The sequence below is a fragment of the Wyeomyia smithii genome, chromosome 2 (genome assembly GCF_029784165.1).
Source record: "Wyeomyia smithii strain HCP4-BCI-WySm-NY-G18 chromosome 2, ASM2978416v1, whole genome shotgun sequence".
NCBI classification, from domain to species: domain Eukaryota; kingdom Metazoa; phylum Arthropoda; class Insecta; order Diptera; family Culicidae; genus Wyeomyia; species Wyeomyia smithii.
The window spans coordinates 51,228,106-51,243,817 of NC_073695.1; the positions used below are offsets into that span (position 1 = coordinate 51,228,106).

At 36.8% G+C, this 15,712-nt stretch overlaps 2 protein-coding genes across 2 annotated transcripts in view; one reads left to right on the forward strand and one right to left on the reverse strand.

The window, feature by feature from the left end:
- Positions 1-4,996: 4,996 nt before the first annotated feature.
- LOC129723316 (apyrase-like) lies at positions 4,997-7,043 on the forward strand. Its single transcript, XM_055677469.1, has 3 exons — positions 4,997-6,105; positions 6,171-6,419; positions 6,482-7,043. The coding sequence occupies exons 1-3, from the start codon at positions 5,154-5,156 to the stop codon at positions 6,931-6,933; spliced, it is 1,653 nt and encodes a 550-aa protein (XP_055533444.1). The 5' UTR covers positions 4,997-5,153; the 3' UTR covers positions 6,934-7,043.
- A 5,376-nt stretch (positions 7,044-12,419) lies between these two features.
- Positions 12,420-15,712, reverse strand: part of LOC129726202 (uncharacterized) — a 74,118-nt gene continuing 70,825 nt past the window's right edge. Inside the window, exons 6-10 of the mRNA XM_055682942.1 lie at positions 14,044-14,184; positions 13,842-13,911; positions 13,614-13,780; positions 13,352-13,550; positions 12,420-13,047 (exon numbers count right to left, since the gene is read on the reverse strand). Coding sequence (XP_055538917.1) covers positions 12,861-13,047; positions 13,352-13,550; positions 13,614-13,780; positions 13,842-13,911; positions 14,044-14,184 — 764 coding nt within the window. The 3' untranslated portion in view covers positions 12,420-12,860. The remainder of the gene's footprint in view (positions 13,048-13,351; positions 13,551-13,613; positions 13,781-13,841; positions 13,912-14,043; positions 14,185-15,712) is intronic.

Here is a 15,712-nt window from a genome sequence, read left to right on the forward strand (position 1 = left end):
TTTTGGCCCTAAGAAGCGGTTTTGAGCCATTCTGTGCTCAATTTGGGATCATTTGTTTACGAATTTTTCTGGTCTTTAGAAGGGGATTCGCAGGGTTGTTACAGAAACCTTAATTTTGAATCCGCTAAATCCGCGCCACGGGTTTTTGGATCCACGCCGTGAAAACTAAATCCGCGCCGAAAAAAAAACTAATAAAAACTTATGATTCAACATGGTAAAATTAATACCATCTTTAAAATGTCATGCTGATATGTATAACTTGTTTGTATTTAGCTTCAAACGCAGGACAGTTGACTTACTGCGGCCATGTTTAGGAATGATGCTGACCAAAAATGTTGTTTGAAAATTCTTATATACAAATGTAGAATGCCCGTAGCACTGATTTTTTTTCTCGCGATTTTCTCTCGTTGAAAAGAGTATGATTATGACGAGTAAAATTCCTGTGAGACATAAGTTAGACCCAAAAAGTGAGATTTTTTTTTCTTCATATTATGTGAGAATTGATTGACGAGATTTGGAAAGTGATGGATAACCATTTAAACCCGTATATTTTCGGAACATTCAATAAGTAAATAATAATCTTCGTGAGCTGCAAATGATAGGAAGTTTTACTGAAATTTGCAAAAAATCTTGTTGAAAATAATTCAAAAGGACGAACTAAGTTTGAGCTAGAAAAAGGGTTATTAATACGATTAAGTATATGTAACTCACGTATAGCACCAAACTCGAAAAAGTAGAAACAATCGAAAAAGTAGAAAAATCCCTCAACTCGAATTCAGGTCTAACATTCAAACATAAGTTGAATGTCATTAAAGATGTTTTCGGAAAGTCTAAACAATATCCTCTGTAGAAACATGGAATAGTCTCAAGTAAAAGTTTTTTAATGCAGGGTGACCACTCAAAATCAATTTTCGATTTCCCGCTTTTTTCCCGGTTTTCCTGATGATAGGTTTTAAATTTTCTCGGTGCTATTTTTTTTAAAAATCTGTGAAAAACATCAATTTCACATGTTTATATATATCCTGGCGAGAATAGTGTTATTAAAACTATGAAACATATTTCTCCTTCAAAAATTTTTCTTCCTTTAACTGTTTATCGATTTTAGCGAGTACCTTCATGGAAACCTGCACAATTTGCGCCCTTTTTATCTAAAAATCGTTGACAATCTTCCTTCTGCTTTTACTCTCTGTCAAACTGCTCTTGAATGCCAATGCACAATGGTCCAGAAACCAAATTTAGGGGGAAATTTGGGTCTAGAGCTCTATAGCAACATTTTAGAGAAAAACTTTCTTCTACAAAGTTGTTACATATGATAAAGCGCTCATTAAAAAATTATCAAAAATTAGGGTGACCAACATTTTCGATGCAATCAAAAATCTAACTTTTTTATCTTTGTAGATAGAAGAAAAATTTGTTCTACAATGTTATAGCTCCATTAATTTTAAGTAACTTTGTAAAATAAAGTTTTCTCTATCTTTGAGAACAACCGATGTATATTGAAAAAACATATTTTACGCTCTAACTTTTTTATTTCAAGTTTCATCTCAAAACTGTCTTTGATCGACTTTTAGAGCTTTTTAAGAGAAACAATTTGCAATGCTGACATTGTAAATATCTCAAGTTTACTCAAAGTTATTAATATTTTTCATCAAAAAATATGCGTTTTTCATTTGTATGTCATTCTTTTTGGGGCAAACATAAAAAATATCTCTTGGTCTCATTTTGAAGGGCATACTTGACTCTATAAATGGAGGAACTTTTAGAGATATGTTATTTTTGAAATTTGAGTAAATTCAATTTAAAAACAAGCCGAAAATTTCAATGATTTTATACATTATGCATATAAAAGCACCCAGATTTATTTTTTGATATTTTTTCTTATAACTAGACGTAATTACCTTCAATTTGACCCAAAAAGATCGAAAATCGATCAACTGGTTCAAAAGTTATGATTTTTTTTTAAATTAAATACATCGAATACAGTCGTTTTTTATGGTCACCCTATTTCGAAGTTGGTCACGCAAAGTGCTTCAATTGTGCCCAAAATCGCAGGGATGCATCTATGTTGAAAATAATCAAACCCGTATTGTTTCGTTGGGTTGTTAAGGAGCTATAACATTGTAGAACAATTTTTTCTTCCATCTACAAAGATAAAAAAGTTAGATACTTGATTGCATCGAAAATGTTGGTCACCCTAATTTTTGATAATTTTTCAATGAGCGCTTTATCATATGTAACAATTTTGTAGAAGAAAGTTTTTCTCTAAAATGTTGCTATAGAGCTCTAGACCCCAATTTCCCCCTAAATTCGGTTTCTGGACCATTGTGCAATGGAATGGTATGGAAAAAAATTAAACATCGATCGTTTTAAATTAAAGCTTAGAAGTTTTGTCTTCTCATGCAAAATTTGTTCTCAAGCGAACATCGATCGGGAAGAAAAGCCTCAAAGTGACCAATGAAAAAAAATCACATGGAACTGTTAAATTATTTTTTTATGGTAAATGTGTTGGGAATTCATAAAACGTTGAGATCTGTCATCTCGAAACATTTTTTTTTTTGAAAAGTTTCGATCTTGGGACCCTGCCTACTACACACCCACCATATTTCATAGAACTCTGAAAGAGTGCTGCCAGCCCATCAGTCGATATTCTGATTTTTGGGTAATTAAAAGCAAGGTTGCAAGGCTTTCCGCAAAATCCGCGCCATAGAGTAGTAAAAACGCGCCAAATCCGCAAAAAACGCAAAATCCGCGCCGACTGTAACAACCCTGGATTCGGTCATTCTGAGCTCAATTTGAGATCATTTTCTATTTTGTCTTTTAATGGAATTTAGAAAGGTTTTTGGCCATTCTGATCTCAATTTGGAATCATTTTTTATTTTGACTTTTTCTGGCCTTTAAAAAAGTTTTTTCTGCTATGCTGAGCTTATTTTGGGATCATTGTCTGTTTTGGCTATGTCTGGCCTTCAAAAGGGGTTTTCGCCGATTCTGAGCTCAATTTGGGATCATTTTCTATTTTGGTTTTTCTGGAATTAGAAAGGGTTTTCCGCAATTCATTATCTATTTAGGCTTTTTATGGCTTTTAGAAGCGATTTCAGCGAATCTGAGCTTAATTTGGAAATATTTTCTATTTTAAGCTGTTTCTGGCCTTCAGAGGGGGTTTTCGGCCATTCTGAGTTAAATGTGGAATCACTTTTTATTTTTGCTTTTAATGGCCTTCAGAAAGGTTTTTGACGATTCTGAGCTTAACTTGGGATCATTTTCTATTTTGACTTTTTCTGGCCTTTAGAAGAGACCCTTTTTTGGCCTTAGCTCAGTTTGGGATATTTTTCTATTTTAACTTTTTTTTTGCCTTTCAAAATGGTTTTCGGCCATTTTTAGCTCAATCTGTGATAATTTTCTGTTTTTTTTGGCCTTTAGAAGAGGTTTGTGGCGATTCGGAGCTCAATTTGGGATTGTTTGGTAATTTACCCTAATACACATAATGCCAGATAAGACACTTTTGAGATTATTTATAACACGTACGTCACTTATGGAAGGGGTTGCTTTAATCATAAATGTTCTTCCTTTACTGAAAATTCTTTAATTCGAGCTTTAATTTTTATTCCCAAACAATTAACGCCTAAGTTAATTTGGACTACCCATAATCCACATAATGTACCACAAAAGATTAAAATAATGGTCGCAGTAGTAATAGCAATATATACAACCGGTTTTTGAACTGTTTATATGCAATAAATAATGGATATTGACTGGTTCATATTTTCGTGACATTACAAAAGAATACCCCTTGCTGGAAAATGAACGTTGTAACGTCACAAAAAATAGAAGCTTTTTACAAAATAGACGCTACCAGTCATTGGCACTCTAAACATGTCAAAATGTTCGATTTTGACATTACATTATCACTCCACGAAGTAATATAAACAAAAGTCTTATTCTTCTTATAGGTAATTTTGGGTACTTTTTTAACATGAAGCATTTCTTTAGAAAAATTTAAGTTAGAGTAAAAATTGAGCCAAAAGAATGATCAAAACGTTGTAACGTCACAGTGATCATGTGTGATATATGTTATGCAGTATGTCGAAAATGTCGACGGCCAAAAATATCATAAATGTCATAATGGTTATAAATGTCATAAATAACAAAAAATATCGTAATTGTCAAAAACTAACCCATTTGCAAATAGTTTTGAATAACATTATTAAAATAATAAAAGAAATCTTCAAATAGCGATTTAGTTACAAAAACTCCAATAACTTACAATTTTTGTCTAGAGAATGCCTTTCAACCCACTGTACAGTGGTTGGAATCTCAAAGAAGTATTGGTGTCCTACGACATTTCATATTATTTTTGATACGGATTGATGAATGAATTGGCTGCATAGCATTTTGATTGAAACAATGGCTACAGATATCGAGTGCAATTGGGAACCTTTGATCGATTTGAACTTGGATTTTCTGCTGGTCGAAATATACTTAAAACAATTTGTAATGCAAAAAAAAACAGATGTGCAATAAAAACAATAAATGTAATTAAACAATATAAGCTAAATCAACAATTAGAAGGTTTCATGATGTTTTATTTATTTTTGTTATATTGTTGCTTCGAAACGACGAAGTTGCATTCTTTTATAATTAAAAATCGGCAGAGTCGTTCTTCTTTGCTTTCTAAAAGTAAAATTGCATACCTTGAAATATTTGTTCAGTTGAGTGCTCCAGGGGACTTACCATTGGTAAAAAATCGCATAATGAAAATCATACATACCTAGTTCTGCTACCCACGCTACTCTAATCAGGTACTTAAGACTTTTGAGTGACCAAATCATTACTGTACCAATCGAATGTATATCGGTATCTGTTAGAATCTGTACGTAAGAGGGGGTAATCAATTGATTTGTTATCAATTACCTCAGGGAAACTGCGAAATTCATTGGCTTTGGCTGGGTAGTCGAATTCAAATACGTACTTGTTAGCAACACCAGTAGTATAATAACAATCGGCCAAGGCTGAGAAGGTGTATCTCGGGTTTGATTTTTGCCGTAGCACGTAGCGGCGATTTAGTAATCTTCAGACTGCGGTTGGTGGTGTGTCGGTCTGCAGTTTCGTTAACGCGGAGATATTTCAGAGCTGCACAGTTTCATCACTGAATAACGATGATTTATCAACGATTGTTGTGCTTTGTGACGATTATTGCACTGCTCAGCATAGCGTGCGGCCAGGATGACAATTTCGAGTTATCAATAATTCACATCAACGATTTCCATGCGCGTTTCGAAGAAGTTGACAATAGCAGCGTAACCTGCGATTCGTCCGATGGAACTGCTTGCGTAGGAGGATACGCTCGGATGGTAACGGTGGTAAAAGAACTTCTTGCCACCCGAACAAATCCGCTGTACTTGAACGCCGGTGACAACTTCCAGGGCACTTTGTGGTACAACTTGCACGGGTGGAATGTGACAGCTGAGTTTCTCAACATGCTCCCGGCGCACGCTATGACACTTGGAAATCACGAGTTCGATCATGGACTTAGTGGTGTGATACCATTCATGGATGCAATCAAATCACCGCTTCTCATGGTAAATGTGGACAGCAGTGACGAGCCCGAATTTGGACCTTTTGAAAAGTCTATGATTACTGAAATTAACGGAAGGAAAATTGGTATCATCGGTGTTACTCTTTCTAATATGTTAGAGTTTACGGCGGCTGGCAGTACCGGAAAACTGATTTTTGAAGATGAAGTAGAAACAGTTCGGGCAGAAGCGGAAAATTTGAATGCGCAAGGAATCGATATTATAGTTGTCCTGTCGCACTGTGGTATCGAAACGGATATTAAGATGGCAGAACTTTGTGGGCCGCATATCGATATTATTGTTGGTGGTCACTCACACACATTCATGTACACGGGAGATCATGACATCCCTGCCTCAGCTAAATACGATTACCCATTGATTGTAAACCAATCAGAGAGTACTCACCAGGTTTTGATCGTACAAGCAGCTGCGTATACAAAGCTTGTCGGCGACATCAGTCTGTTTTTCGATGCAAACGGAATTATTCAAAGCTTTGATGGAAAACCGATCTTTCTTAGTCCAAATGTTGTACCAGGTGATGGAATACTTCACTAATTCAATGTAATCGAGTACACGACCAATGTATTGCTATATTTGCAGCCCCTGAAATTGCCGCAGCACTTGTTCCTTGGAAAGAATCCGTTGATGAAGTCGGTTCACGACGCATCGGTTTTACCTCTGTTGATTTGTCCAAGTCAAATTGCGGGAGAGCTGAGTGCAACCTGGGGAGTTTTATAGCGGACTCGATGGTGGCAGCATTTGTTCAGTTCAAACAGCCAGGACAATGGACGTATGCAGCCATTGCCGTTATTGCTACTGGAGGAATTCGTGTCAACATGCCTAAAGGAGGTTTGTTAGAATTGAAGTCATACAAGTGGCTTATAATTAGAGGGTAATTTTCTTTTTCACAGAACTGAATTTCAAAAACCTCATAGAGGTTCTACCGTTTGAAAATTTTCTAACCGCTGTTGAGTTGCGTGGAGATCGGTTGCTCGGTGTACTGGAATATGCCGTGGAAAAAACTAATGATGGAGAGGAGTTTAGCGCTATCAATATGCTGCAGGTGTCCGGTCTACGCGTGGTGTACAACGTGACCAACCCGGTCGGTCAACGGGTTCTCTCCGTTGAAGTTCTATGTTCGGAATGTATGATTCCCAAATACGAACCATTGGATGCACTGAAATACTACCAAGTCGTGACGAACTCGTTCATCGCCGGTGGAGGCGATGGTTTTACTATTTTCCCCGAATTCGGTCGGACTAAATTGACTGGACCAGTTGACATTTCGGCATTTGAAGAGTACACTAAGCAACGGTCTCCGATTGTGCAGGGAGTTGACGGCAGAATTAAGGTGTACACGTAATATGTGACAATCTTTATTGTTTTAGTGACAAGAACAAATGCAAGTAGTTGGACGGATTGAATGATTAGACCGTGCCCTCATGATATCAATAAATGAATGACGTTTTTTGTTTCCAGTGACAGTGATTTATTGATTCATAGCGAATGTGTGTTGTGTGGTTTAGCCACCTAGTTATCTCTCATGTGAAACAAGTTATCAAATGATAACCCTCTGAGATAAAATCATGAATAGAGGAGAGTGGTAGATTCTATGATATATTCCAATCAGGACGCCGGCGCCTATAAAAAATAGTTTGCTTATACTTAAAATAGGGCGCGTCCTTTTTTCTACAAAAGTTTAAAATATTTACTTTTATTTGTTATGATCTTATGGAAAATATTTTTTTTATGAAAGATATACAGAAAAAGCCTCCCCAGCTGGTCTCGAGGTACGATGCTGGCCTAACAAGCCAGTCGTCGTAGGTTCGAGTCTTGACTCGGGAGAGACTGTTAGTGTCAGTAGGATCGTAGCGCTAGCCCCGCAATTGTCCTGTACACTTAACAGTTGGCTGCGAAGTCTGTGTATAGTAAACAGAAGGTCAAGTTCCGAATCGGAATGTAGCACCAAGGCTTTGCTTTGCTTTATACAGAAAAAAACAAACCCTTCAAAGATTGATGGATATGCATGGATGACTCTATTTCCGATCATTTGATTTTTAAGTTTTACACTAAAAGCGCATAATATTGATAACAATCTAAGGTCATATTTCTTATCAAGGGTTATGACTTTTTTAGCGTTCTAGATTGCGTTAAAGAGGTTTTGTCAAATGGATGATTTTTGTTTCAAACATTTTTTAAAAGAGAGTAATCGATCTGATAGTACCCGTTGCCTTCAAACACACAGCAGCAAACGACACAAAGACGGAACGGTGATAAAAAATGAACAATAGCTGCTGTTGAGTGTACGATTACCGGCGGCGGCTGCGAGCGAAAAGACTAGAAATATTTTATTGTCTGTTGCTTCTATCGTGTTAGTAGGGAACAATAAGATTGGATAACCGGCTGGGGAACTGCGACAAATCGCGTTCTGCCGCAACAGAGAGACTTCTTTAAAGTTAGGTGTCATTATTAATGGACTTTTGAGATTGTTTCCAATTTGAAAAACAATAGCGTTGGAAGTAATTGGCAGTTATTTTATTATTAAGCACCAATGAATTATTTACATCTAAAGCTTGAAATCTGAAGCTTATTACTTTTTATTCACTTTTTTAACAACATGTGCTTCCGGTAATTTGGTGTATTGTCGTAAAGTGGTAGTATTTATCAAATTCATAACAATATTTTTAATATTAAAAGCGCGTTGAAGTGAGAAAAAACGTAAAGGTATGTTCTTGGCAAATTAAATCTTATTTTCGCTCTGAGATACAATTACGTGTGTGAAAAATAAGTGAGAAGAAGAGATGCTGTTGAGCGGTATTGCCGGATTCAGTGTGAATTGTAAATATAAGCGTAAGTTAATTAAAGAATTTAACATATGTGTTTCGGTAAAAAATTGAATAGTAGTAGTAAATTAGAAAAGCAATGAAAAACAATACACTTTTGCACTATAGTTGAACAGAAAAAAAACAGAACGCACAGTATACTATTTTGCCGCGTGTTCGTGCGTTTACTTAAAAAATGATTCAAATGTAGATTATAGCTATAACGTAGGTACGGAGAAGTTTCAAGATATTCAAAAACGCATCTTTTGATGTAGGAAAATTGCCTGAAAGTGAGAAAGAAAATTTACTTTTTCATTGCATCGAGATAGACTGTATTACTATATTAGACTATTTACTATATTTAAGTACGGTTCTAACCTTTTTAAAACTGCTTCTGGGGTAATTTCACCACAGCCATCTTCAAATCTCGCAATTCTTCGCAGATGGCAGTTCTATACAATGAAATAACTATCCTTAGACTTTTCGATTGATTTCCTACGTAAAGTGATGCCAAAAAATGAATATTGATATACAAACAATTCGATGTGCATTAATGAATAAATTTCGAGTTTCGAAGCATCGAATCTTCACTTTAAATGTACTGAACCCAGAACAAAATATGTTCAGCTGCGACTACAACACGAGTTTCACCTTTCTTGTGCAATACACACTCCTACAAAACGCGACTATTCCGCATGCCTACACATTACCATTTTTCTCTTTCAAATACGCTGTAGTTCAAAAACCCATAGTTGTACGGAAAAACTACCTAGGAACTAGTTGCAGTAAATTGCTTACAAAACTTTTGACACAACGCCCAGGGTAGATCGTGTATCACAGTAATAATCACAGATTCACGAACATTTATGATCTTTATCACATAATTCACTCTTGATTTTTTTTTCAAATCATAATTTAGTGAACTTTTTTTCGGATGGTGATAAAAAAAACCTAAGACTGATAATTGCGTTTGATAAATTTCCCATGGGAAGTAATTAAAAAGTTAAAAAGTTTTCTCTACGGTCTACGCCCTTGCGAGCATCCTTCCTGTAGTTAACCAGGACATTCGCCATGGCTGATGAAAACATGCGTGCAGGCATGTTTTTGAGTACTTTTTTTGATTTATTTACCAGCTCCTCCTAAGTTTTCGCTACAAAAGTGTTGGAGTAGATCTTACGCACCCGTTTTGCCTAGAAATTCTCGATGGGACGCAGCTGGGGGACGTTGGGCGGGTTCACCGACTTGGGTACTACATTGATATTCAACCGCTCCATCTCTTCCAACGATCGTTTAGAGTAGTGAGCCGATGGCAGATCCGGTCAGACACCGAGTCTTCGCCCTTATGATATTTCTTGATGAACGACGCAACTTCCGGCAGGCAATTCGTACTATAAATTTTACGGTCAGTCCGGAGCGTGAGAAGAGCTGGTTTGACATCACCTTCTCGCTGTTGGTCACCCACAGCAGCATCTTCTTGGGGAACTTGATGTGTGAAATGAGCTTCACCTCGGAGCTGACTTCCTTTGTGGGGGAAGTAAAATACGAAGTGCACTACCAGTCGTTACCATCCAGGGTCAGATAGATCTCGTCGTCCATCACCACCGTCACGTCGCGATTCACCGGCCGGCCAAGCGCACGCAGCGAAGTAGCCACTTTTCCCTCGGTCTTCCTCTTAAGTATCTTTTGAAGCTTCTGATCGCTCAGGGTTGTCGGCCGTCCGGAACCGGGCTTTCTTTCGGTGCTCTGATTGTTGTACAATAGTGCTTAGATGTTGATGCCTGAACGGGCATATCCGGCGTCCACAAAGTGCCACGCAATGTCCGTTTCCGACGCGGTTGGGTACCGGTTTTCGAATGCCCAGACTTCTGAACGAGGTAGCTTTTTGCTGTTTTTGCCATCACAGTTAGAGTTCGACTGCGTAGAACTCTTCTTTCTCAACATCGGGTCTTCCTTCGTGTGGGCAGTGCACATTGAGGATAGTGTAGTTGTAGAACCGGCTTTTTATTTTCAAAAAAACACAACCTGTCGTTGATCGTCTGCAACTTGATCACACGACTCTGCTTCCTGCCCAGCACTATAAAGCCGGTACACACTGTTTCCAAAGCTGCAAAAACGTGATCGAAATTATTTTGACCCAAAAAACTTGATTTTAGAGCCACAGTGTATTCAGTAAAGTTATTCCATTAATTATTCTCCATGTTATAGAAGTTACAGTTTTGTGATTAATCCACATAACAGTGAAAAGCGAATTTTAATTTTTTTCATTTTTAATAAGTTTTTTCAATAAAACTTTCAATAGTGATTTTCTATAATTTTTCAATGTTCTACAATGTAGTTAGTTATAACAAAACAAACAATGTCTGCGAAGAAAGTTTATTTTTATCCCACATATTTCTCTGGATATTGACGTTTTTCATTAGAACAATGCAATAATATACTAACAGATATCTGCAAAATCTGCAAATACCTGCAGACTAAACCATTTCTATATCGGAGTATAACTAAAACATCATTCAATTCAGATATAGGAATTTGTCTCTCGCTGTCTCCTGTGTTTATATCTGTAAGTAAATTGGTGCACTATTTTAATAAAAATCTTCAATAACTAAATAATTATAAGAGATAAAAATCAGCTTTCTTCGGTGAACTCGTGTGTTTTATTATACCGAAAAACATTGTAGAACATTGAAAAATTTTAGAAAATCACTATAAAAAGTTATATTGAAAAAAATATTTTTAGGGGCAGTCTAAAGGAATCTTAACAATAGCTTATTCAAATTGGCAGATAGAAATTTGGTGTCTTCAACAAAGTTGTTTGTTATAAAATATGCTAAAACTTTCCTCAGCAAAGTGGATTTTTATATGCAAAAATGAGAAAAATAAAATTCGTTTCTCTCTTTTGGGTGGATTAATCACAAAATTCTAACTTTCATAAAATGAATAATAATTAACAAAACAAATTTTGCTGCAGACACTATGGCTTCAAACTCATTTTTTTTAGTAAAAAAGTAATTAGTGTGAATTGGTGCATTATTTAAGTAGATATCGTCAATAACTAAAAAAATATGGTAGATAAAAATAAACTAACTTCGAAGAAATTGTTCGTTTTGTTATAGGAAACAATATTATAAAACATTGAAAAATTGTAGAAAATCACTGCTAAAAGTTATATCGGCAGAACTGATTTTCAATGGCAATCTGTAGAAAACTCCACATAAGTCTATTAAAATAGGCAGATAGAAGTATGATGTTTCCGACAAAGTTGTTTCTTATGAAATGTGCTACAACTTTGCCGAACACGACATGCTTTGGACCACACTGGGGTCTATTTTATGCCAACTAGTACGGGTGTACTGTTGGTACGCACTGCCCAGCCGTTTACCAACCAGCCGTGGCAAAAACACAGGCTCACTCCAAAGCCCAAACCGAAAAAAAAGAAAGATTATAGCAATTCAACCATTCCTGTTAAATTTCACTTTTGTCACTAGCCACAAACTTTTTTCCAGAGACGTAAATGAGTTTTTTCGTAAACATAACGGTGAAGTGACGAACCCGGCATGCAATTACTATTCGAACTCTTACGTAAGTTTACGCGTTTTGGTATTGGCTTGGGGCATCAAAGTTCATAGGAATGGTTGAATAGTTATAATCTTCCCTGTTCCGGATTTTTTTTTTATTTTGTCGACATGTGTTCTAGAACGGTTCGCTGTATCAGCAACAAAATCATTCTTGGATAGTTAATAGATATTAAAATTTCAACTGGAACTGGTTGGTGACTTTTTTCCATACAATTTCAGGTTAAGTTTTCTTTCACTTGGAGATTTTGAGCGTAAAAATTTCAGCTTGCACCTAATAAATAGCGCTCGAATTGCTCTATGCATACGTCAGCGGTTGAAACAATCGTTCAAAGTATCACACACTTAATTTTGATGATTTTCTACAAAATTAGGGCAAACATCGAGCACGGAGTTTCACCTTAAATCTACGGCCCTAGACTGTCATCTATTGGAACAAAAGCAAACTTGAGTCCGGTTATGTGTATAGTTTATTACTGACAAGTTTAATGATGCTGTGCATTATCTAACATTTTAAGAACCTATCATTTTTTTATATCGGCCGTAAATGTAGGAGAGTTGCTAACTAGCACAGAAGGGATAGCTCTTCGTATAATTTGTATAGAGATTCATGAAAATATTTATTATATAGTCTTCAGTAAGAAAATTTTCTCCTTCACAGTCTATTTAGAGTGGAGTTCGTATTAAAGTTCATTCGCACAGCTACATTCTACAGAAGAACTTTACTTAGCTAAGTTTCTTAGACACGTTAGTAGAAAATCTGATATATCAATTCAATGCACTTTTTGGTGTATCCACTAGAGGTATAATGAATATTAAGTTTAAGTGTGTAACAACTATTAGCAAACGGGAAGCTATAGTACTTAAGCACGATGGTTGGTGTTGTTTGGCGGTTAGTTTTTAACCTTTCCTCTAGCTGTCGCTGGAACTGGCGAGTGTTGGGGCGTCGAGTGTCGACTGTCGACCGAACCCGTGGAATCCCGTCGTTCGTCGTCATTTCCGGTGGCGCCGTTGTATCCGTAGTCTGCAGCCTCGTACTTTTTGATGAGCGAATTATTGTTGGCGTAGGTCACTTCTAGTCTACGGAAAGGTTCGATTTTGATTTTTCTATGCGTACAATAACGGTTTCGATGCATTTATTATACATTTATTTATATATGGATAAATGGAAATGGCAATGCGGTTACTCTCGGTTAGTTTTTGGGTTCTACGGCAAGCGATTTATCTGATGGTTAAAAAGTGCGTGGCTTGTTACTTGTGAGCTGGTGAGTAAACAATGGAGGACTGCAGCATTTTAGATGAATAACGTTAGGCATGAAGCACAAAGCGTTACTCAGAACAGAGGTTAGTTAGGAAGGCGATTTTTTTTCTGAAACTATCTTACTTTGGCACTTCTAGCGGTCGTATAAGGCTCTGTATAATTTTCCTATTGGCGGACAGCGCTGGCCCACTGACACAGATTGTGGCCGATTTGAGATAGTTCACCAAATCTTTGGTATAATTCTCATCCACTTCCTTTGTCGTGTGTTTGTCTTTTGAGGAGAAATTGAAGGGAAATACTTTGCGGAACTTAGAACGGATACCTGTATCAAAGTCTAATGTAAGATTACCAAGAAGGGGATTCATCAAAGTTCAAATCTACTGACCGTTCTGAGTGGTTGTTTGTGGTGTGATGCTGCTACTTCTAGTTGCCTTCAGGGGGACATTTTTCTCAATCGGAAGATTTATGTCGTGAGACCATTTGCCGCAGGGTGTCGATTTGTCTAGTAACCTGGCACGGGCACACTGTTCTATCGTTTCAGCACAAGTGTGTCTGCAATACGGTGGAATAAAAATTTACTTCGCACATTCATTGGGGTTTGATCCTAACTTACCGTCCACAAAATCGGGCCCACTGTTCCGCTCTAAAGCCTCGTCCGGTGTCGGTCTCGACTGGCGATGCCCCTATCCGAAAGGTCGAAGAAAACAAGAGAGGAAAAATTGATGATACACATGTAACAAATCAAATTGAAAGTCTGTTTGTCGCAATTGCTACATTATAATATTCGCAGGACGTTAATTTATTTACTAGCTTACCAGCGAAAAGTAGCAGCTTTGCACAGCGAGTCCTTCCCTGCAGGGCAGCCTTCATCAACGGCGTGAAACCGAGATTGTTTTTGGGGTCAATTACCAAACTTCGGCATTTGGTGATGAGCATGTTGACGATGTCGGATAATCCTAGAATGATAGAAGGATAGAGTTTTAAACACGACCATTGCGCACTGCGGAATTGCTTATGTTTCTGGTAAACTCGATGAATATAAATTCGATCGTTAGCAACTTTGCTCAATTCACTGGCTTGCGAAGCTGATTAAAATTCTGTACCAATACAGATGGCTGCGTTACTTCCGTACGTCAAACATCACGTTTGTACTGAGCACAGCGGAAAAAAGATATGCGTGAGAATTTGAATTATATGCAGCCGAGACTCAGTGACATTGCGCGTACTGGATTGTTCTGAACAATTTAATTACTTTTTGTTGTAAGTTACAGATAATCTGTGCACTCATGAAAATTGTTGTTTCAAAAGTTGGAAAGGCCCCTAGAACAATTACTCCCTCTCGATTGCACGGTACACCAAGAGGCTTGAAAAACCCAGACGCAAATTATCGATGCAAATAAGATAATAAGTAATTATCGCTTGGTTATTGTTAACCGCATTAACGATTCTGAACTCATCACTCGTATGTTCAATGATGGGCCCGGTAGTGCGAATGTGAACTTCACTGCCCGAACGAATATGACTATTGAGAATAGGACGTGCTAAGCATTTGATTGAATCGTGTCACTTGAGTGCTAGTAGTTGATGAATATTAAACAATCTATGCACAAGATTTTGTTGATGGTCATGTTAAAAGAATAGAGTTAGGAGCCATGAAAACGATTGATTTCCGTGTTTTTTTTTGAATAAGGGGGAGGTAGGTAGCTTAACTATTTATAATAAATATTAGTAAATAAGGAGTTTGTGTAACCAATCACAAATTGACCAGATCGGTACAGCATAAAGCATTGCTGGTCTTAAAATTTGTTTGTTCTTTAAACAAAGTTTAGAATTCTTGTTAGTAAGAGGATAAAAATCTCGTATATTTGATGCACTTCGCTTGTATACTCTTAATGTGGTTTTTGAAAATAAGTTTTCCGTCGTAAATTAGTCCCAAATACTCGATCTTGTCAGACCAACCTAGAATAATCCCATTCATCTTGACAACGTGATTATTGTTTGGTTTGAGGAAAGAAGCCCTAGTCTTATGAGTAAACATTATCAATTGAGTTTTAGAAGAATTGGAAGAAATTTTCCACTTTTGCAAGTAGAAAGAAAAAATATCTTAGCTTTTCTGCAATCGACTGCATATGACACGAAGACTTTTTCGTTTTACGGAACTGTTTGTTTGATCGCAGAACAATGACTTTGTGTATCCTGGAGGCAAATCGGGATGATCTGGAGTAAATATGTCGTACAGGACTGGGCCCAAGGTTGAACCTTGAGGCACACCTGCTTTGAAGGGAAATCTATCAGATTTTGAATTCTAGTAGACAACCTGTAGAGTTTGATGAATAAGACAATTTTTAAAATTTTGATTAAAAAAATTGCAGTTAGCAATTTCGCAATCAAACCCTTATGCTAATCACTGTCGAATAGTATTTCTATGTCTAAAAGAGCAACTCCAGTGGAATAACCTTCAGATTTGTTAGCTCGTATCATATT

Bases quoted from the DNA above. Each gene is read 5' to 3' on its own strand.
- LOC129723316 (XM_055677469.1), top strand. From the start codon at position 5,154: ATGATTTATCAACGATTGTTGTGCTTTGTGACGATTATTGCACTGCTC. The intron at 6,106-6,170 runs GTGATGGAATAC...CTATATTTGCAG, and splicing joins TAGTCCAAATGTTGTACCAG to CCCCTGAAATTGCCGCAGCA. The intron at 6,420-6,481 runs GTTTGTTAGAAT...TCTTTTTCACAG, and splicing joins TGTCAACATGCCTAAAGGAG to AACTGAATTTCAAAAACCTC.